Below are 23,613 nucleotides of genomic sequence, written 5' to 3' on the forward strand. Positions count from 1 at the left end.
ATATTTATTTTTCTTTTGGAGGCATTATGTATCTTAAGCCATCGGAAAGAGAAATTATTCTGTGCGGAGTTCGGATCTAGCACGTTATCCAGAGATCAACCAGAATGTGTCACGTCAGCGATACCGAGTAGTATCGAGCCGCGATACCGAGTACAAGATGACGTGTCACATTTTAATTGGTCTCCGGATGATGTTAGACATCAACACAGAATAATTAATCCATCTAAAATTTATTTATGAGAATATATTGGGCCCAAAAAAAGCCCAGCACACAATTAAAAAAAAAAGTAAAGTTTTTTTCCATCATAAAATTCCATAAAGAAATATATATTTCTTTTTGACGTGGCCTTAACAAAATTTAATTCAGAAGGCAGCCATGCCTTTGTGCTTAACCACACATCAGTTTAAAAGCGTGGGGGCTCATTGTGTTCACGGCTCAGATTTCGGAACCGTGGGAAAACAGAGGCGACCGTTGTACGGATGCTTTGATCGAGTGTGTGGGGCTGCACGCTAAGTGTTTGTAGAAATTCCTGAACGACTGTTGTCTTCTGGATTGCAAGAGTATTTATTTCGCTAGGCGATGAAGGAACTTGAGGCCAACTTGAGATTGCTAGAAGAGGCTACTGCAGGTCTTTCTGACCTGGTCTCTTATATATTGGTGGAATCTTATGCTTGCTCTAGTTACTCATATTTCTTTTCATAACGTCAGAGCACAGCCATGCGATTTCTCTTGATCATGCGGCTCAGTCATATTATGTTTATGCAATTGGATTGCTTTTATGCTCTTCGAACTGGCTCTGCTACTACCGGCCTCGAGTTTAAACTATTAGCACTCATACAAAGCCGGCTGAAATACTAGAATCCTAGAGGACTACTACTCTTCACTACCACAGTACCCGGTCACTAGTCCACATGTGCTCTGTGGTCTTGCTCTGCTACAACGGCAGCACAATTCTTCTTAACCAACTTGTCCTTTAGCTCTATATATATACTCTTACAAGCACTGTAACTGATAGATAAGACTATACAAAGTTACTATCAATCTGCGCTTCTTCTATCTTATTTCGCTGCTCTTTATCTGATATTCTTCATGGAAACAAGGCAATAAGCTTCACAGCTTCTTCTTCCCAGCTCAATGGCAGATCAAGACTCCTCAAGCACTCAATCTGCTTCATCTCTCTCTGCTTCCATGGCAGAATATACCATACACTTGCCACTTAAATTCCTTATGTCCAATATTAAACTCATTGTTAATATCCAGCTCAACAACGATAACTATTCCAATATTAAACTCATTGTTAATATCTAGCTCAACAACGATAACTATTCCATCTGGCGACTCCAAGTATACAAACACTTTTTGGCAAATGGATTTGAATCGTATTTGACCGGACGCCTCATTTACCCTCCTAAGCCTACCTCGTCATTCGCCAGTACCAACTCTACGACCACTGATTATCGTCTATGGCACCTCATCCATCAAAATCTGGTTCATCTTTATTCTCCATAGTATCTCCCTCCATTCTACCATACATTCTCAATCGCACCATAACCCATAAAATTTGGACTACCCTTGAGAAAAGGCTTCTACTGACCAATAGATGTTGGGTGATACAACTTAAAAATGATATGCATCACATACAAATGTGATACAATAACATGAATCAATACATTGCTCAAATCAAGGCTCTAGTGGACAACATAGCAGCAACAAACTCTCACGTAGATGTCGAGGATATAATCCTATACACCATCTACATACAACTCCTTTAAGACATTAATTCGGACCTTTCTTAATCCCATTAACCTAGACGTGCTTTACTCACTGCTTTGTAGTGTGGAGATCAATCTACAGCATGAATTCCTAAAGGACTCAACTAATCCGAAGGAAAATCTGGCATTGTGCTCAAACAAGAGTAGCTTAACTAAAGGTTGAAACTTCTACTCCAGCTAGCCTCGCCCTTCTCGTGGTCTTGGAATCTCTCCCAAACCGACAAATTGTGCCCTCCTCTCACATCAACAACAAAACTCACCTACAAAATTGGTGCTTGACTCCGGTGCATCAATGCATCTGTCAACAGGTGAAACCAATCTTCTACAATCCTTTCCTTACCATGGTATAGACAATATTTAAATCGCCAATGGTTTTTTCTTATCTATCCATCACAGTGGGCAAGGCATTCTGCCTCTCCTGAACTCCACCTATAAGCTATTTCTTCACAATCTACTGCATGTTTTTTCTCTGTCTCTCAACCTTCTTTATGAACACAAGCTTACTGTGGGCTCTGAAAATTCGAGCATCAACCTTTTTGCGGCACCTTTCTTTTTTGGGTTATCAATAAGTTTTAACGAGTAAGTTATGAGGTAAATTTTCAGACGGTAAATTGGGTTTTAGATAAGACATTACCCAGAGATTTTGCCCTCATTTTGCGAGGACTTTATGATTAGAGTTCATGTTTCCTATAGGCGCAAGTCCCTATAGTTAATTACCCCTCCCTATAAAGAGAGAGAACTTTTGATTAAGACTAGTCGTCAAATAGATACGTAGTATCTGGCATATATTAGCACCTTGTTTCTGTATTTCAAAATTTACCATTTTAAATTATAAATTCACCAAATTATTATTTTTAGATCATTATCATTAATTCATTCCAAACTCCATTCATAGTAATACTTTTACCTTATAGATTTTTTGTTGTTCTTACATGCTATCAATGATTCCAAATACATTATAAGATATACTAACATAGCATCTATACACTCTTTTAATACATAAAACTATAAAATTTGATTTTGTTAAAACCACTCTTGAGCATGAACTCATCGAAATCTTTATTTTTTTTTTCATTTTTAGGGGATAATTTTAATCCTTATTGGGATTTTCTTAACAAACAAGCATGATTGTCTTCTCCACTTGAACAAAATTATGAAGGTGTTGTATATAGATCAACTATAAGTTCATTGGGAATGATAATAGACCCGATCAAGATCCCAGGTTATTATGATCCTTGATCTACTTAGACAGAGGAGTTAGTCGACCCAACTTGACAGAAGGATCATTGTCTGCATCCATGGGTTGCTTCGTAGTCCAACATATTCTAGAATCAACTTAAGTCATGTACATAAGCTATACAGGGACGACTAAATGAAGGATTGACATTTTTTAAAGAAAATTGAGATTAACTTGAATTAATCCAAGATAAGTAATACATCATATAGCTATGATTACCTTTTATACTTTGTAAGTTTATAAATATTATTTTTTTGAAGAAATGCAAATTGCATTAAAAAAGAAATAACTATTACAAACTAGAACGCAAAGATAAGTCCTTTAAAACTATCATAATGAATATGCGATCTACTAAATTCTATTTTAAATCCATTGGAGTGATGGGGACACCAAATATTAAATAACCTAAAAGGTTGATTAGTATCCCAGAGTTCCCAAGAGATGAAAAATGAAACCTAGTAAAAATCCCACATTTCATTACAATAACTTCACAAAGGACAGAAAACCCTACAAGAAAAAAAAAAACAAACTACAAAAAGAAAATGAGCAACTAAATCAGTTGTCAAAACACCACAGTAACCATCTTCAACATCTTTAGAGGCCAACGAGCTCCAATCAAGAGATGAATCCGCTGAAACCTCAACACATCTAATAACAACCATCATGGATGAACAAAGCAAATTCGATGAAGCAATAACACCGACAACCACCTCAAGAGGCCAATAATCGGTCTCATCATTGCCAAAGCCAACCGAACTGATAATCATCACCACTCTCATCACATTGATAAGAGAAAAATAAAAAAACTTCAAACCCTTCAAGTCTTTAACCAATAAGACTTGTTCTTCAAAGAACAACTGAAAATCAAGAGACCAAACAACCACCTCGTCATTACAGACATCAACCAACAAACTTATCAACTTAGTCGATCCACTGGCAGACAAGAACTTTAAAGTCTCCATTCCCTTCCAGTCTTCAACAATCATGCCAAGATCTTCAAAGATCAAATTAATAGCATCCATTAGCTTAGTTGGGATATGGTCCCACCTAAATACTTCAACAATGCGTCCAACAACAAACACTTTAGATGATCCAAACAAAGTTGCCGAAGCAATAACAACCGCTCCAACATCAATAGGCCAAGAAACGACCTCAAACAAGACTTGATCCTCATAGATCAAAGAAGTAACTTTGGCATTACCAAATAACTCCTTTTAAATAGCTGCATAACCAGCAGCAATCATACCAAAACTGTGTTTGTCCACAACCGACGACATCAAATTAATCAACAGGACTGTATTGACTCCAAGAATCTTCAAGAATCCAAATGAAACCGGTTCTTTAATATAGAAAGAACCACCTTTACAATCCAAACATCCATACATCAACCGTCTCATAAACATAAAACGAGGACACATCAAGAACACGTTCAAACTAATTATGGAATCAAGAAAATCCATAAACCACAGCAAACCCGAACTCCAATTATCACACATAATAACGAATTTTGCCCTAGCACAAAATTCGTTCCAAGAAATGTTGTAGATAACGAAGAACCAAAACAAACTCCTCCAAAAGCACCTTCAGATTTGAAGTCTCACAAAATTCAATCAACAATCTAATATTAGTAGCCTAGTAGGATAACCACATCCCACACAATCGGAAGCCAAACCAAACCAACGGAGTTCCATCGACATGCAAAAATCAGCAAGAAAATGATTTCAAATCAGTAGATACACAAAAATCATTGGTCCAAAGGAGAACCTCTACCGGACAAATCTTCATCAAAATTGCATCTCTGCACAAAACACCTTTAGCTAATCGAAAATTTAAGATGCCAAAGCCGCACCAAGGTGCTCCGTTGGCCATATCAGGCCGACGGAGAACCACTGGATGCCAAAGATCCTCGAAAATTGCCAAGAATCGCTTCTCCATCAAGATCACCCACTTTGTCAAGATCGCCCGCTCGCTCACAAGGTTATAACTATTAGGATGTAAGATTTTGAAGCATAATATTGAAAAAAATCATTTTAGCAAAATTCAAGATTTGTACATGAGCTACATACATAATCAATGTAATCCTTTGTGTGGAAAAATCACCACTATCAATGAATAATTCTTTGGTCTACATAATGATTGTTGATGTAGATCAAATCGTGCCCCCTACTCCTTGAATGACTCTTTCGCTTGATGTTCTTGTGGGTCTCTAGCAGGCAACAACAAGATCGCTCCTCATCAAACTGTGTTTGGTCTTAGTTTGATGTTAGGTATTTACTAGTCAAGCATGAATCATATGTTGAGATATTTCTTGGGCTTCTTGTGTGAATGATTGATAATGAATCGAGTGATTTATTAGATATTGACTTCATATCCATATAGGAATCACACTGTGCGGTAGGTATCAAAGTTTTTATGTGGGAGTTTGAAATTTTGTTATGTGATGTTTCGTAAGTTATATAGCTATGTATTGGTTGGTGTCTTTATAAGTTGATATATTGAAGCTTAATTTATAGTATAAGCATAAGAAAATCTTAAGTTTTTTTGCAAAAAAGTTCAGAAGGAATTAAGAATAGATAGAAGATGGGTGAGAGAATAGGGGAATGAAGTAGAAAGAAATATCAGGAAATTACAAGAAGTTCATTTATAGAAGTTCGAAGTATCATCTTCATAAACCAATAAATTTGTGTAAGATCTATTGAAGTAGGTAACTTTCTTATATTTGATTAACCTAATTTATTTTTTATCTCTCCTAGGTTATTTCACACTTGTCTTGAAAGACTTAGGATTCTTCTTCTTCTTTTTAAAATTAATTTATTTATTAAGAGAATGTGTACTCGAATTTTGGGAATGGCTAGTTAATATCCTTTTATTGTACCCACAATTGTGGCTTCTTTATTAGTGTGTTAAATTATCTCTTCCCTCTTGTGGGCATATGCTTGTATAAATTAAACCACTTAAATGATAGTATTCTTTTTTTATGATGCTTAATATTTTTGCAATTACTTTATGATTCATCATACTTGTTCTTCGGTTGACGGTTTCATAGCTCAAAGTTAAGCACAATGTTTTCCTAACAATTAGTTTCATAGTGGAGGTTTGAGGAGTTTTAAGTTATGGAGAACCAAGATATATTGTTTTCTAGTCCAATAGGGTCTTGTGAAGTCACTGACTCACTTATGGGGCATACCAAGATGCTTGAAATTATTGAGTGAAGAAGACAATATATAGATGGGAGAGAAGGCTCTCTTACTAATTTGATTGCATTTGATGGATGTGATATTGTGAAAGATCTCAGAGGAAATAGCCACTTATGATTTTCATACTCTTTTCAATTATCCTTCTTGGTATTTATAATTGTTTAAATTGAATTTAGTTTAATACTTTTAATGAGACAAATGATAGGAGATAAGTTTTGTTTTGAGATTCATGTGGGACTTAAATGCCCTTTGTTTGGGAGTGTTTAGGTCTTTCAGTTGATCATGGGATTGTGGATTAGACACTTCACCTTTAAGATTGGCATCAGACCATCATACTCTTGGTTGTAATTGATGGATAGATGAAAGCTTTGAGATTTGAGATTACTGTTGGAGATAATCCAATTTGGATGGTTAGATCCTAATCGAAACCTTGAGATTAGCATCAATTTGATTGCAAAGTTATCAGATAGATCTTGAGGCAATTCGATAGTATAGATTCTAATTACGAAGTTATCAGATAAATCTTGTTAGCTTTATATTGGATTATTTCTATGTGCTTCTTTTAATAATAACAATTTATTGGAGCTTCTTTCTGTGGATGAACTAGGAGAAGAGATCATTTTGAAAATTTAGCTAAAAGGAGCCATTATTTTATCGGGATTTTTATCTGCACACTATCCTAAGTATATGAATGTACTTGTATATTACACAGATATGTGTTAGCATTCATATAACATCTAAACCAATCAACTCTTACAAAGATGACATCCTATTTAATTTGTTAACTTGAAGTTAGTATTCTATTGACTGGTTAAAGAGAAAACCTTCAGTTTGCTTTAATTCCCAACAGTCCGGGTTGGGTTGGATCAATTAGAATTCTTAAAGATCATGCTCAGCTTGTGGTTGGCCGATTTGGAATTAGTCAGCTTGAGCTTTTGGGTCAGAACAATGCCAAATCTCAATAATTAACTGAGTTGAATCAATCAATTCTGGGAAATGTTCATTTGGTATTAATTACAAATCAAATTAGATTTAATCAAATCAGACTTACTTTAGAAAGCTATGATATTCAATTAAATTGAGCATTTATTATTTCTTTATGTTGCGGATTTGATTAGGAGTTAGATTAGGAAGCTGTTTGTTAATTTACTATGTCTCGAATCTATAAATAGAGCCCTCAGGGATGCTGTTGAGAGTATGAGAAAGAGAGCTCATTGTAATCTCTATTGTTCTCTAATATAGTAAAATAATCATCCCTCCGCGTGGACGTAAGCATCTTCATTGAACCACGTAAATCACCATGTTTATTGTATGTGTTGTGTGATTCTTGTTTCCGTTGTGATCGAAAGTTCTCTCTCGTGATCGGGAGGGGTAATTAACTATAGGGGCTTGCGCCTATAGGAAACCAGAACTCAGATCATAAAGTCCTCGCAAATGAGGGCGAAATCTCTGGGTAGTGTCTTATCTACAAACCCATCTGCCTTCCAAAATTTACCTCGGAACTAATTCAGTTAAAACTCCCTCGCCGGATAAAAGAAAAGCGAGCGGAGGCCGGGGCCGAATTTTCGGAGCCCACATTACACAACAAGAAATGCCGAGCCTCTGCTCAATTCTGGTTCTAGGTTAGTTCACTCATCTAAGATTAAATTATGTTAATGAGAGCTGATTGAGAATTTATAGATTACAATGATATAACAATTATATTAATGATTGTTGATGTACCAGTAAGTTGTATGCTCATAGCTAGTGACAGAGCCATAAATTTTTCTAGTGGGGGCACAAATTAACTTTTTTAAACATTCCCTTAAAATTTTCATCTAGGTTTGAAACCAATATAAGTTGTTTTTAATAGTTTTTTGTGTGACTTTATTATCAATTCAATTCAATATTTTTTCTCAATAGATGTGCTAAATATCACTTATTCACAGACCATAAATTTCATTTCGCAATCGATTTTTTTATATTATAGCAGAAAAAACTCATTCAAGTATTTATATTAAAATAAATTCTATAACTTTTAATTTATCATTTTAAAATTTTGATTATAATATTCTAATGTACTTTTTTTGTTATATAAAAGTATCGAAGTATAAAGATAATTAATTATATAAGCTTCATAAAAAAAACATATTAAAAATATAAAAAAAGGCTAAAGATTTTTTGGGGGGCCTGTGCCCACTCCACACCCCCTTCTCTCCGCCCTTGCTAATTATAGTGGTATGCTATTAAATATTTAGATGTCTTATTAACACTCATATGACATAATGGACTGCCTAGCAGTGCTAACAATATTTTAAAGATTACTGAAACACCCTGCAATATATATTCGAGCAAGCTTGTGTCCTTGATTGCTTGTTGTGGATACACCTCAGGAGATCGATCCTTATGTTTTGAATGTAAGCAGTGCAAGGCTATTACATGAAAACTATCTGCACATATCAGAGACAAGAATCACATACTTATTGGACACTAGCCGTTACTGGTACTCATATACATGGGATCCATTCGCTTCTTTTATTAATGGAAGGATAAAATTAGCATCATTCTTTCTGGAGAAATTATTAGGTGCGGAGTCCGGACGTAGCTAATAAAATGTTGACACGTGGATATTCAATTGGATATATTTTTTTACTTTATATATTTAATGTGTTCGCGGAACTTTAAGTCAAGAGCATCAAAAACACAAGTAAAGCACAGTAAAGAAGTGCAACAAAAGAGCAGTCAAAGCGTGACTATAGTGCAACTAAAGCGCAGGTAAAATGCACAAAAAAAGTGCAATCAAAGTATACTCCACGTGCAAATTTTAAGTGGATGTCCGGACTCCGCACCTAATAATTTCTCTTCTTTCTGAGACTAATGGGTTTAGAGACAATATGCAGGTCCATGTAAGTACTTTTAATGTGGCTGATGTAATGTAGGATATCATTTCTTAAAAGTTTAGATGTTGCCTAACATTATAAATAGCTAAGCATGATGGAATTTTTTGGCATGTTCTTCAGCAATAAGCAAATCCTTGGATGAATTATATAATATCCTCGTTACCTTTATAGTACTGCTTGGTGCATAACAATACTTGTGAAATAATGGATAAGCTTAGCCTCTATCTTATGCTCTAGTCTCTAGTTAGTGACTACCAAACTTTGACTCTTGAAGCGGAAATTCAATGAATCCTCTTATTGGTGCATGCTTACAACACGCTGATGATTTGACTGCTTATTTTATGTCATTAATTCTTGCAGGTTTGGTTGATGTAGATCTCCTGCATGACATTTAACCATCCATTTCTCTTTAACAAAGAAAATTTGAATATGAAATTGAGAAAGTAATGGACACCAATGAGTTTTGTTTGTTGATAGTATTATGAAACTACTGCTGCCTATTTGTGAACAATTTGGGTTTTAAGGTTTTTAGGTGAAATAAGCATGCATATTTATTGACATAAGCAGGAAATACGATCACCACCACCTTTTTTAAAAGAAAACAAAATAGTATGTATTAGGACCGTCATGTTCATAGCAGTTATATTTCTTTTGTTTATCAATATAATAACATGTATGGCTGTATGCGCATTTTTCTGAAGGTGCATGACCGTCCTTTGGAACTTTTTGCATATTGTGCAAATGTGTTGTTTGTACATGGAAATCAGCTATACTCTCCAACCAAAGTTTAGTAAGGCTGAAGTTAAATGAATGCTTAGTTTAGGTATCAAATCTTCCTCGTAGACAGGATAATGAGGCTGACTGAAATTGTCATCAGAACCTTCATTGACAAGCTTTCATGTTCTCTTCTTTTGCTTCAACTAGAAATGGAAGGCACTCTTACAGTTTTGGATAACTAGAATGAGTGCATTGAATGGATGTTATCACACAAATAGCGGTTGGACCTGATGATATTTTAATAGAGTTGTGGAAATGCTTAGGACATGAAGGGGTTTCTTGGCTTATGAAATTTTTTAATATTATTTTGAAGACTAAAAAGATGCCAGATGAGTAGAGAAAGAGTGAGTTAATGATGGACCGGCTGTTTAGACGATGGGCTCTACTAGGGTGGGCGACAGGCAAGAAGAGAGGGGGAATTGTTTAGGAAAATTTTGATTACAAGTGGGAGGGAATTAATTAGGGAAAGAAATCTAATTTGAATTTCAAATCTAAGAGGGTATTATTTACGGAATGCTCATGGGAGTTAATATTCATTATGCAAGGAGGAATCAAGGGGGAATTGTTTAGAAAAGTTTTAATTACAATTGGGAGGGAATTAATTAGGGAAAAAGATCTAATTTGAATTCAAATATGAGAGGGAATTATTTAGGAAAAGATGACTGATTTGGGAAGAAATTAGGGGAGCCTATTTAAGGTTAACTATGAGGTGATTTCATATTATGCTTGATTTTGCTGGAACTAGTTTTTCTTAGGTTGAGTGGGCAGCCGACGGCTAGGGATTTGAGAGAGCCGGATCTTCCTCTCCAATTGAAGATCCAACTGTATATTGTGTTTTTCTTCTTAGTTCTTTCAACGAAAAAGAGTTCCTGACTTCGTATGTTCTTCTTAAATTTTTTGTGTCGTTCTCTGATTTTGTTGAAATTTCATCCACTTCCTATCAATTGATTTCTATTTTTAAGAATAAAGGTGATGCATAAGAGTGTGCAAATTATAGAGGGATTAAGTTAATATGTCATAACTCAAAACTATGAGAGAGAGAGAGAGAGCTATCGAGTATAGGTTTCATCGTAATACTAATGTTTCTCAAAATCAAATTGGATTCATGCCAAGTCGTTCTACTTTGGAATCTTTACATTTATTGAGAGGTTTGATGGTGAAGTATAGAGAGAATAAGGAAGACCTATATATGATATTTATTGATTTAGAGAAAGCATATGTCAAAGTTCCAAGAGATGTGCTTTGGAGAGTTCTAGGAAAGAAAAGAGTTAATAATGCTTATATTCAAATTATTAAGAATACATATACAAGAGTTGTTTTTTTTTTAGACGCAAGGTGGTTTCATCGTAGTATTTTTCTATTTAATTTGGATTACATCAAGGGTCAGCTTAAGCACATATCTTTTTTCTTTAGTCATGGATGTTCTTACTAGACATTTGTAAGAGGATACCTTGGTGTATGCTTTCTACTGGTGATATTCTTTTTGTTGATAAGATTAGAGAGGGAGTTGAAGGAAAATTTGAATTATGAAGGTCAATCTTAGAGTCTAAAGGATTTTGTCTAAGTAGATCTAAAAGACTAAAACTGAATGCACGGAGTGTAATTTTAGTAGCAATAGATCTGGTAGGAGGATTGTGACTTTGGGCGATCAGTTAACGATGATCGATGTACAGTGAAAGTGATTACTCGTTAATCAACATGCATAAAGATACATGCAATAAATGTAGCTCAGCTAGCAGTCAACTTTAATATGATGAATGAACATACTAATTTTGTATGCAAATAATGACATAAGATATGTTGCAAAGACAAGGATCCTCTGTGATTGTGAATATGCGACATGTCATTTGCAAGCAAGGGCTGAAGATCATAGTAAATGCAGGAGGGCTACAACAAATACAAGCTACTGTGAGCTGCCACAGGAGTCCCATCACACGTACAACATATTGTCTGCAAGCAAAGGCAGCATATCTACAACACAATGCACAATATCTACAAGTTGCTGTAGCAAAGATACCTTAACACCCTTACAACCAAAACAACTATTCAATGAAGGCAAATGCACAGACCCTTGCAAGATGTGATGGTAGATATGTAACAGTACTACGACGAATGCAATCTCATACAGGTCGTTGTAGAAGACCTGTTATACACTCAACAAGCCACTGGCGGAACCATTTGGTTGAGGGGGGGGCAATTGCCCCCCATAAAAAAAAATTTTTTTTGTCCCTCCTAAAAAAATTTATTTTGCCCCCCCCTAAAAATCTCTTTTGTCCTAACTTGCCCTAAAATATTTATATATTTCTTCACATTTTATTCTAATATTCTTTTCATGTTTTTCATGACAGTTTAATTACACCTTTTTTTTCTTTATTTTTCTTGCTTAATTTTTTTTTCATGATATATAGATATATAATATATTTTTGTGCTGTATTCCCCCATTTTTGTGCTGTATCCCCCCCCCCCCTCAAAATTGAAGTCAGTTCTGCCCCTGCAACAAGCTATTTGTGAGCGAGCACAGGAGAACCATAGTGAATGCAATTATTTATGAATAACTACTTGAGGTTCGTTAACGCACAACAATCTACTTGCAGAAAGTAATAAGTAGTGTACGATAATCTATCTGTATGAAATAGGCAAATGACCATAGCTGCAACGCCACGCCACCGGATCTGCAATATTCATATAAGAGGATAGAAGGCATCCACAAGCTACTACATAATTTCACCGAATCCGCAATATTCGTACAAGCGGACAGAAGGTGTCCACAAGCTGCTATGCCATGCCACCAGATCTGTAACACTCGCATAAGTAGATAGAAGACATCCACAACACTCATGCAAGCGGATAGAAGGCGTCTGCAAGTTTCCAAATAGAGCATCGCGCACGTTCAAATGGCAGTTGCTACTTAGCAGATCAGCGCTAAATATTTCAAAATACCCCTCACACATATATTACATGTATATACATAAATACATAAGTGCACGTTCAAGCACATTAATATGCAAATAAAAGTGTAAATGTATATGCAAGTATGTAAGAATAATATAAGAAAATGCATGTTCAATCATATACCCGCATGAGCTCCGACGAGTGTGATGCATACACACAGTGATGTCTGAGGATGTTACACGAGTTAAGAAATGAACCCAAGTTCAAGCCTGATCCTTCCATACGGATAGATAGGAGTTGACACAACTCAAACTATAAAATAAATATACGATAATGGTGTCAACTGAGATATTTATTTTAATGCATTCATATTAGACATTCAAGATCTAATATAAAAGAAAATTCATTGACAAAGACACAAAGTCGACAAAGAACCTGATCTTCTATCAACTATTAGACATAGTTGATAAGGTTCAATGGACAATTACAAAAATGTCCCCTAAGTACCCGCATGGGCCCCGACAAGCATGTTATGGGTACACACATGACTTTCGAGGATGTTGTGCGGGTCGAATGATAAATCTAAGTTCTAGCTCGATCATTCTATGCGAGTAGATAGGATTCGATACGGCTCGAATTATCAATCAAATATATGATCATGATGTTGACCGAGATATTTATTTTAATATGTTTATATTAGGCTTTCAAGGCCTATAATCAAAAAAATTTACTAACAAATGCATAAAGCCAACAACGAATTCGATTCTCTGTCGACAAATTGACAGAGTCAACAAGGTTCAATCAACAAAGTGAAAACTACCCATAAATACCCTGATGATGGCCGTGTTGAACGTAGTTCTCAAATGTGTTGATTCCAAATATTTTATATGCTTCTCAAATGCCCAAAAATTTAAAACTCCAAAAATAGCGAAAACTTGAAATATTTAAAGTCGAAATCAACCATCAAAACACTTAAAGCAAAATACATCCACCTTCTGTAATAATTTGCTGAGGTGGACAAATTTAAATGTCATTTCAGCTCACAAAGAGCCAATGTATGGCCAAGAATATCACTAGTATTCATTCTCAAACAGTCTTTTGCTAGCAAAAATGTGACATGTATCCTCTAATTGATGATTTTGCTGTCAAATGGCACTGTAAGTAAACAGCTATGACCGGGGCCCTCTGAACATGGTGGTTTGCCACCAAATGACATCACCAAATTACAGTCATGGCCAGAGCTCGTAAGCTTCCCAATGGCACTAAATGCTTGAGGTATGAATCAATAAGATATAATTGATAGGACATAAGACCCTTTGTTAGCTAAGGTGAATTCAAATTTGTCCCCCTAGACAAATATCTATTTTAGGTCTATAAGGTACCCTTGGACGTGCAACCCATGGTTGCCGACAAGGATCATTCCATCAGATTGGGTCAACTATCTCCTCCAACTAAGTAGAATAGGGACCATGATGACCCGGGACGACAAAACCATAGGATCTTGATCGGTTTCATTATCATTCCACTCGCTATCCGCTTTAAGTGCAATATGACCTATTTCTAATTTTAAATATCAAATTCTCAAATACCTAAACCCCTGTTGCTACTATATGCCAGATATTGCATATATACGGGTACGATGTATTTATTTGATGACTAGCCTTAATTGAAAGTTTTCTCTCATTATCGGGATGGATAATTAACTATAGGGGCTTGCACCTACAGGAAACCAGAACTCAAGTCATAAAGTCCTCGTAAAATGAGGACGAAATCTCTGATTAGTGTCTTATTCCGATCCAATCTGCCTTTTGAAAATTTACCTCGAAACTTAATTCATTAAAACTCCCCCGAAAAAAAGTGGGGGACGCCGGGGTGCGATTTTTCTGAGCTCACACAGTTGTAAGAAACTCAATACACACAGAATGGCCCGTTTTCAGGCAACTACAAGAAATATGTTAGTGCTTATGAACGACAACGAAAGACATACAAATAGAGATCCCTCGTGAGGAGTTGTGCATCTTAATTGGCGATCACATTGATTTGCTTGGTTCGCGTGCCCGCTCGCCCTCGTGCTTTCTTGGCCGCTCTCCCTCACGCTCTTTCGGTCGCTCGCCCACATGCTTGCTCGACCCACTCGCCAGCACTCTCCGTTTCGTTCTATTAGGTTAGGGGATTGGTTTGATTGAACCGGTCCAACCGGTTCTAACAAAAATAAAGCAAAATGCAAAAAACCCAACAACGCAAGTTTCTAATGAAAGAAAAGGCATGAAAAAATAAAATGAGTACATCACGAAAATCCTTAGTTACGTATAATCTAAGATTCATGACTTTTATAAAGCTTGTTGTAGAAATGCTCTGTATCACATAAAGCCTTATCTTTATGCATCTTTTTAAGAGCATGTTCTATTTAACTTTTTAGATCAATTTATAATACATCTCATTATACTATTTATTATGCTCTTTCAAAATAATTTCTCAAAATCTTAATTAATAAGTTCTTGAAGTAGATTTTTTTTCCTTCTTTTATTGGTGGTCTTTATCTTAAAATAAGACCCTTTTTTTGCTTCTAATGCAACTTGATTAAATTTTTTTGCTTTCTTATCTGTTGGTTTAACTATTTTGTATATATCTCCTTTTCATAAAGTATAAAAATTGTATCTTTTGCATCGCTCACTATACTCTTTGAAGACTTCAAGCTTAGAAACTACCGACAGTCTAGCCTCCATCTGCATGAAAAAGTTAAAAGTATGAAGCTACATAGATCTCCTAAAATCATATTACATATGGTACTAGGGAAACAAAATTCCAGTGTTTTCTGTATGGATCGGTTTTATAGCCTTTAGATTAGTTTTGAGATGAATGAATATGCCAACAGAGATCTATATCATACACGAGGAAGTAGCTGTGTGCACATCTTACGATCTTCTATCATTTCAATTACTTATCAGGTCCTCTTTCTATAAGTTTGGGACTGCTCTCCCCTTCATCCCCTAGATAAGTGATACTGATGTTGAGAGGTATAGAGAAGCACGACTACTTACCAGCAAAGGTGGGAGGGCTGGAAGGCACTAGGAGCAGACCACTTCCTTATCACTGCAATTTTCTAACTTTCCTATCATGTCCACTAATCTCCCTTTTGATTATTACTATTAACAATCCTTGTCCTCTATTAAATTGAAGCTGACCACTTTATCCTCCTATTTAAATACCTGGGAATGAAAGGCCAACTGTCCACTTGTGCTTAGGAAAGTTGGATTGTGATGATAAGAATGCTTGGTGATGATATATGAAGTTGATTACCATGATCAGATTATAAAAATAGTCTTGTAGTGCTGATTATCTGGATCATATTATACAACCATGCTGCAAGTTTTGTAACCATCATAATGATTATTAAATGAGATGGTGACAATGATAATTCATGATGTTGTTAGCAAGAAAAATGATTAATTTTTATGTATAAGCTTTTACAAGAGTGAATATAATGAATAACCAAAATAATATCAAGAAGCTCAAAAACTGATATTTAGTATTTCTTCTCCACACTAAACTAAAATCTCCAAAAACACTCAAAGAAATAGTATTTTCATGGTAAAGGTGCGAAAACTCTTGGCAGTCACAAACTGACTTAACCACTCGATTGAACCAATCCTCAGCCCTGATTTTACATTTTTATGGAGTTTTTACCAAAGAGGTCAAAATTTAAACCTTATAGACTAGTAGTTAAACTTGTTTTAGATTTATGAGTGAGACAGCCTATATGTATGAACACATATTTTTCACGAATAGTATGTGGGATCAAATCAGAGGCATTTACGTGCCTTAACATTAAAACATATATCCACTAACGTAGATCATAGAGCTATCAGATAATGTCACCATTCAAGATTCTACTTCTATCCATCAATTAAATAAATAAAAAAATGAAATAACAAGAATACCTAGTTTATAATCCTGATGCAGACTTATTCATTAACAGCATAAAATGAAATTCTCCTGAAACAAAGTTGCCTTTGTTGGGGATGTGACAGTAAATCACGTAATGAAACAAACAAGAAAAAATAGAATGCAACTAAAAGCAAAGGACACCAGAATTTTACGTCGAAAAATTCAAAACCGGGAAAAGATCATAGAACCACACCACAGGAAGAAATCTACTATAAAAAATAAAAGAAATTTGTACATATCTCTCTTCTCTGTCGATCTCTCCTTGCTTCTCTTCTCTCTTACACCGTTCTCATAATAAACAAACGAGAAAAACATGTATATACCACCGAGGGATGCCACCCTTGAGAAATACGAGAAATAAAAACTATTTAGTTACCCTCGAAGCATTCAGGCACTTGTTTGGGGCGCTACAATGCTCACTCTCTATCATTTGGTTTGTCTGATCACTGCACTGCGGTGCCAAATTTATAGTGTTGCGACACTCTTCTCTCCATTGATTTCACAGGAAAATGTCCAACGAGCTATGCACCACCAGGGGGCTCGGGTGCACAGTGCCGGGGCCCCAATATGGACATTACCATGGCATTTGCACGCGAACCCAAGCAGGGGGCGGACCCCTCGCACCCCCTCCCCCCAACCAACGAGAGAAATAGACTTGAGGTTCAATGCAACATTACAATCTAATTGATCTACATAATCAGATTCCATACATACTAATATACTGTAGCTTTCTGTTTAAGCTATCTGTCACAATTCCTATCGTGTTGAGCAGTGACAAGCAAATCCCAAGATTTAGTTTTCGAATTATTTCAGATTTTCTGCTAATATTCATTGAAATAAATTATAGACTACAGAGCTACTAAAACATCCAAATACTGAAAATAAACTCGTCCACCAGTTTTTTTTTATTTCTTCAAAATAAATATATATACTACAATACATGACTATAGACAAGAGCTATATAACTGAAAATTTAACTAGTATTGACTTTACAAAAATCAAAATAGCAAAATACCTATGACATCGGATCTAATCCTGAATTGCTAGTCTACAATCTCCTTCCCCTTCGAAGATTCTTAAAATCAGAAGCAAAATCACAGTGAGCTACAATAGCTCAGCAAATCATACAAACTAATATAAATGTTTAATTATTCGTGTATCAAATATTTTGCTGAATCTTTAAAACAGTTAAATGCAGTTTAAATAAATCACTATACTGAGAGATATAATAAATGTATAACAATTCCTTGATTTAAATAACAATACTGAATAAATAAATAAATTAAAATTTATATCATAGAACAGTTCATGTCATATTTCTCGAACCTAGATAGAATCTCAAAGGATTTTGACCCCTTATGACTCCATTTTTATTTGTATTTATAACACCAGAATATATCACATATCTCTGTCTCAGATAGAATCTCAAAGAATTCTGACTCCTTATAACATCCAGGAATTCCTTGACATAGACAAAATCTCAGAGGATTCTAGCCTCTTATAAGTCTCAACAAATAAAATTAATCACATATGCATTTATTTCATCACATTATAGCAATTAAAAAAAATTGAGTATGTATCAAAATTGTATAGTGTTGTATAAGGTAGATAACAAAGAACATTATTAGGCAAAAATGCATATTTTTTAAAAAATATCAAATTATTATAGATTGTGTAAAATGATGTTTTAAGACTTTTATTGTACTACCATTATTTTTCAACATCCAAATAATTTCTATTCAATAACAATCCCATAAATTTCAAAACCCATGTTGTAAAATTTTCAGAAAATATTCAAAATATGCGTAATTGTAATCTATATAACATATAAAAAGTTAAACAGTAAAAGTTTTACCTGTGTAAAGTTATCCGTGTTTTTCGCTAACGGATATGATTTTTAATTGAAAAATTCGCTAAAAATTGCGCATTTTTTATAGTTGAGATGGACATAATGTGACTTAACTCGGGACGAACAAGTTTCCCAACTGGGTCGACGGACAAAAACAGCTCGAAGTCGTCCAAAATCAAATTTTGATTTTCTCTCTCTTCCCTAATTCCTAAATTTCTTCTCTGTTACATTTTTCTGCTTTGGGAAAATGAAATGGCCACTTAAATAAAGCAATAATGGCTTTAGATTATTTATTTATTTATTATTATTAAATAATATATAATAATATCATTATAATTAATTTTCAGTAGATAATTCATAGAAATTCTTTTAGAGATTTCATAAATTACATAAAGATAGTCATAAATTAACTCATTTTATTTAGAAAATTATTGTGAAATCGGTTTGCAAAACGGACACCTGAAGGTCCAAAAAACCTCACTTGTACCGACATTTCAACAATGCCAAAAAATTATAAAAAAATTAGGGAAGCTAAAACACAACACTATAAATGTTCTGGCAAAGACGATTTATGATTTAGACTTATAATAACTCTTGAAATTATTATTGACTGTTCTAGATCAGTAAAAAAAAATCTTAAAAATTTTAAGGATTTCACACTATCATATATGCTTAAGCACACACATGTACGGTAGTACAATTCATTTAAATCTTATGGATATGGCGTTAGGACTAGGTGAACTCAAAAAATGCCTGGAATAGGTAACTAATAACTTATAATGCATAGTAGAATTCAAGTAGGACATCTGACCATTGGAACAAGTGCAATTAATTTTACAAAAGAGAGAGCCTGGTTTCCTAAGTGCTAATAAAATTTCACATATTTGAAAATTATCAGAGGGGAGAGTCAACACTTAGTTGATTCTAGGACTCTATTATGCCAGAAGTCAGAAACCGGAAATCATTCGAAGTAGCAATCTTGCTGAATTCATTGTCATCCATCATCCATAGATAATCAACAAAGTGTTCCTGGACAGGAGAGGTCATTGGAGGAGGATCACATGACAAGTTGCAACGCTCAACCGTGCACTGGGCAAAGCTCGAGCCTCCTGATTCCAAGGAGGCAATATCATTCCATATCTGTTCCATAGGATACACATTAACAGCATATTCTTTTTCTCTGGATTCTTTTTCCGTAATCAAAGAACTCCCATCTTCCTCGTTTTTCGTTGTAGTTGCATCTAATGGTGATGCACTGTGAGTAGAGAGGCAAGTTGAAATCGTTGAAGCTGAGGAAGAAGAGTTTTTCTTCCTCTCTTGTGCTTTTTTTCTCATATGGGTTCTCCAGTAGTTTTTTATCTCATTATCAGTTCGGCCCGGGAGTCTTCGAGCGATGCGAGACCACCTACAGCCAAAACTTCATCATTTTATCTTAGAATTGTTCGAAGAGAAAAAAAAAAAAAACTTGTTTGATATGGCAAAGATCAACCAGCTCAATGGAACAGTAGAATAGGAGAGGTTGATAAGTGCAAGATGAGTTATGGTGAAGAATATAATGAAACCTATTGCCCCATTCAGAGTGGAGCTCAAGAATGAGGCGTTCTTCCTGTGGTGTCATGCGTCCATGCTTGAGGCCAGGTTGAAGGTAATTAAACCAGCGCAACCTGCAGCTCTTTCCTGTTCTGTTAAGACCTGCAAAAGATAAACAAAAGCCCTTTGTATTGTTAAACTGTTAGCTCCACCTGTAACCTACGTAGTAGCCCCCGCCACCACTCAAACCTGACACTTTTGCTATGAAATCCCAACGACGTTCACCGAACAAGCTCACAAAGCATACCAGTTGCAGGTCTTCCTGTTCGGTCCATGGTCCTTTGCGTATCTCTTCACTCACCACCACCATCAACCTCTTCTGCGTTGTCTTTATAGGATTATCTGGAAGAAGCTTGTCCTTCTCCTCTCCTCAGAAACAGCTTGCAACTTGTTTTGCTTGGAAGATTAGTAGCCTTGGGGGCATTTCTACTTTCTAATTTATAGGCACGAGAAGTGGATAGGTGATGTCCTAACTAGTGGAATTTCATACTGTAAACTGCTTATCATTTGAGAAGTTATGACGTTCACACTTATTTTTATTTAGCTTTTTGTTAAATAGCGTAGAGTGAGATTGATGCAGAATTACTGTTTTTTTTTTATGTCACTTGTCAAAAAAGAGACTTAAGTACCCAACCTTATTTTTTGCTTTTTCTATGGAGAATCTGTAATATCACTTCTTCTATCGTTATTATATGCTTCCATTTATTTAGTAGTATAAGCAACATCATGGATTGTTTTTTCTTCTTCTAGTTGTTACAACAATTTTTTGTTTTCAATTAAGTGCAAGTACAGTGAACCACAACATAATTGCAAAAGAGATCACACACTATAAAGATAACACTAAAATTTACGTGATTCAACTTAAGCAAGCTTAAGTTCGTAGTAGTCCAAAGATCGAATGATCCACTAAGCTTCAAAAGAGATATAAGAAGAATTATTCTTTATGCAAAATTAGAGTTTTTGATAAAGATATCACTTTATCTAATTGAGAGAAAATCCAGCCACCTGCTACAAATATGTGGAGGAGTTGCTATTGTTGCTCTAGTTACTCTTTCCTTTCTTAATTGTAGGATTCCAAATGAGAACTATTTCCTATTATGACCAAGAGCTTCTTCTCTTGTTAGATATGCGAAATAACAACACTTCTTTCTTCTTGAAGAAGCTAAAGTACTCCCCATGCAAGCACTTGAAGAGACCTATTTTTCTTTCTTGGATGACAATTCTCTCCTCTTTTGTTGCTTCTTGTTATAAGATCCTTCAACACAATGCAACCATACTTTATATGGTGCTTAGACAAGATAGGTACAAGCTTAAATTTAATGAAGCTTGAGCTTTGTCCCACCATCTTGGAAAATCAAGCGTTCTTAAAAAATCAAATGTGAATGTAGCCATCAATTTCGCAAAATTTTGACCAAGTCCTATCCAAGATAGTTAATGAAACTTTTACCCCACACTTAGCAAAATTTAAATAAGTGAAGGCTGAGAGTTTATGGTCAATTGAATGAAATATGAACTTATTCTATCATTCTTTCAAGCTGCAAAAGCTGAAAGGTCATCAGAGATAAACTGATTGCAGCTTTAAGATCAAGAGGTAGTTCTTGTTTTATATGATAGTAGAACCATATATTTCTTGGAAAGTGGAATCTAACCCTTAGCCAAGGGAGAGATTATTCTGTGCGGACACCGGACACAACTTACCGTCCAGAGGCCAATCAGGTGCAGCCACATCATCCAGTACCGAACAGTATCGAGCTCAGTATTGAGCCTCGGTACCAAGCAGTACCGAGCCACTGTACCGAGTAGGGGTGACGTGGTGCATTTTCATTAGGCTCTGGATGGCGTTCGGTTTCCACACCTAATAATTTCATAAGCCAATGTATGGTGATATGGAAGGCTCCAATTTGTGGGTTTCCCACTTTGGCCCTTAAAATATACTTCACATCCGTTCTAATTTTCTGTGAAAGTGATTTCTCTACTGTTTGACATCAATGGATACTAGAAAAACACATTGAGAAGACTGAAAACATTATACTGTTTATTCTGTCTGTGGATAAATGGATAAGCCGTTACTCTTTTTACTTGTTGCTGACTGCTAAAGATCATCAATGGCTTCTTTGAATCCAACTAGATTAGCAGTTTTCTTTATCTCTACAGGAACAACAAGATGAAAGTATTCTGAAGTGGATCCCTCAAATTTTTTTTGAAGTTTAAATGGAGTCATTGTCAACCAAATTTCTGGCTTGAGTTTTTTTTTTTTGATAATATTAGGAGCAGAGCCCAATTTCATTTCAGTGTAAAAATAATTACCGCAATACTATAAAACAAAATTACAACTCAATGTTATTAAACAAAACAAAGAAATGCTCATGATGAAAACCATCGATTATTGTCATGATATGCCGTGCAGAGATTTGGATAGGACATGTTGATTTCATTACTGTTTTTAGAAAGAGAAAAATGAGTAATCCATCACCCTAGAAAGTATTAACTTGCTCTGTTTGAGTAAATTGAGGGAAAGAAGAGGGTTGCTAATCAATTGCGCTTCTTTTCTTCTTACAGGAATTAGAAAAAGAAAAAAGCTTTGTTTTCCTTCATAAGATTCTAATGAGAATTCATCTTGTGCAAGGAGAGATTATTCTGTGTGAACACTGGACGCAGCTCTACATTCGGAGGCGAATCAGGTGCAACCACGTCAGCAATACCAGGCCGCAGTACCGAGCGAAGGGATGACATGGCGCATTCTGATTGGTTTCCGGACGACAGTTGACGTCCGCACAAAATAACTTTTCTTGTGCCAGAGCTCATTTGGCTGCTTGAATTAAAAAAGAAAAAAAAATATTTTTTTAATAAAAGTATAAATCTATTAGATTCCATCATTTATTTGGATGTGGTTAGAAATCAACTTGGTTTTTAGACTCTACAAACACCTTCATTATCACTCAATAAGACTTTTTTTTTACACTCAATATTGAGTGAAGATATGCCATCATTTTCTTGAAAATAGATTTTATAACTGCAAGCTACCATAGGGGGCCTATGCAGAATCTATGAACTCTTGCTTTGTATTCCTTGTGTATACATAGAGATGCTTTTTTTGCCACTTTTTCTGACCATTTATTGATCTATAAATTCTTATGACTTTGAAAAATATTCATCGTGTAAAAATATGATACATTTGTAGACCTTTTGAAGTTGCTATAGTCCACTTTTTCTTTGAAATTATTATGACATATATCCTGAAAATACATGGAAGTAATTCAAACCATTCTGGATTCTTATATGAATACTTGCAATTTATTTACTAATTACCAAAGAGATCAAATTGGAGAAAACATCATGTAATAATAAGGCAATTAATGGTTTTCATGTTTCTTATGAGAAATTTCATTTATTTTTTATCATAAAAATATTTGTTTGTTGGCACTTGGCAGGTTAGGCTTCGTTTATTGCTTCTTAAAACAGAGTTTTCAT

The 23,613-nt window shown here is 35.1% G+C and overlaps 1 protein-coding gene and 1 long non-coding RNA gene across 3 annotated transcripts; one reads left to right on the forward strand and one right to left on the reverse strand.

Moving 5' to 3' along the window:
- The first annotated feature begins 324 nt into the window (after positions 1–324).
- LOC114579199 lies at positions 325–23,290 on the forward strand. The gene is made up of 2 exons (XR_003700119.1): positions 325–629; positions 22,702–23,290. It is a non-coding gene; the product is annotated as an uncharacterized LOC114579199 (long non-coding RNA).
- On the reverse strand, positions 19,303–20,959 carry LOC110091828 (myb-related protein MYBAS2). 2 transcript variants are annotated; one of them, XM_020816075.2, is made up of 3 exons: positions 20,332–20,959; positions 20,115–20,244; positions 19,303–19,957 (listed from the first exon to the last, which is right to left on the reverse strand). In XM_020816075.2, exons 1-3 carry the CDS (start codon positions 20,450–20,452, stop codon positions 19,477–19,479), a joined length of 732 nt encoding a protein of 243 aa, XP_020671734.1. In that variant the 5' UTR covers positions 20,453–20,959; the 3' UTR covers positions 19,303–19,476. The 2 variants fall into 2 exon arrangements, with proteins under 2 accessions (XP_020671734.1, XP_020671735.1); XM_020816076.2 differs by having other exon boundaries at positions 20,390–20,957.
- Positions 23,291–23,613: the final 323 nt, after the last annotated feature.

Source organism: Dendrobium catenatum, unplaced genomic scaffold, assembly GCF_001605985.2.
Source record: "Dendrobium catenatum unplaced genomic scaffold, ASM160598v2 fragScaff_scaffold_231, whole genome shotgun sequence".
Lineage (NCBI taxonomy): Eukaryota > Viridiplantae > Streptophyta > Magnoliopsida > Asparagales > Orchidaceae > Dendrobium > Dendrobium catenatum.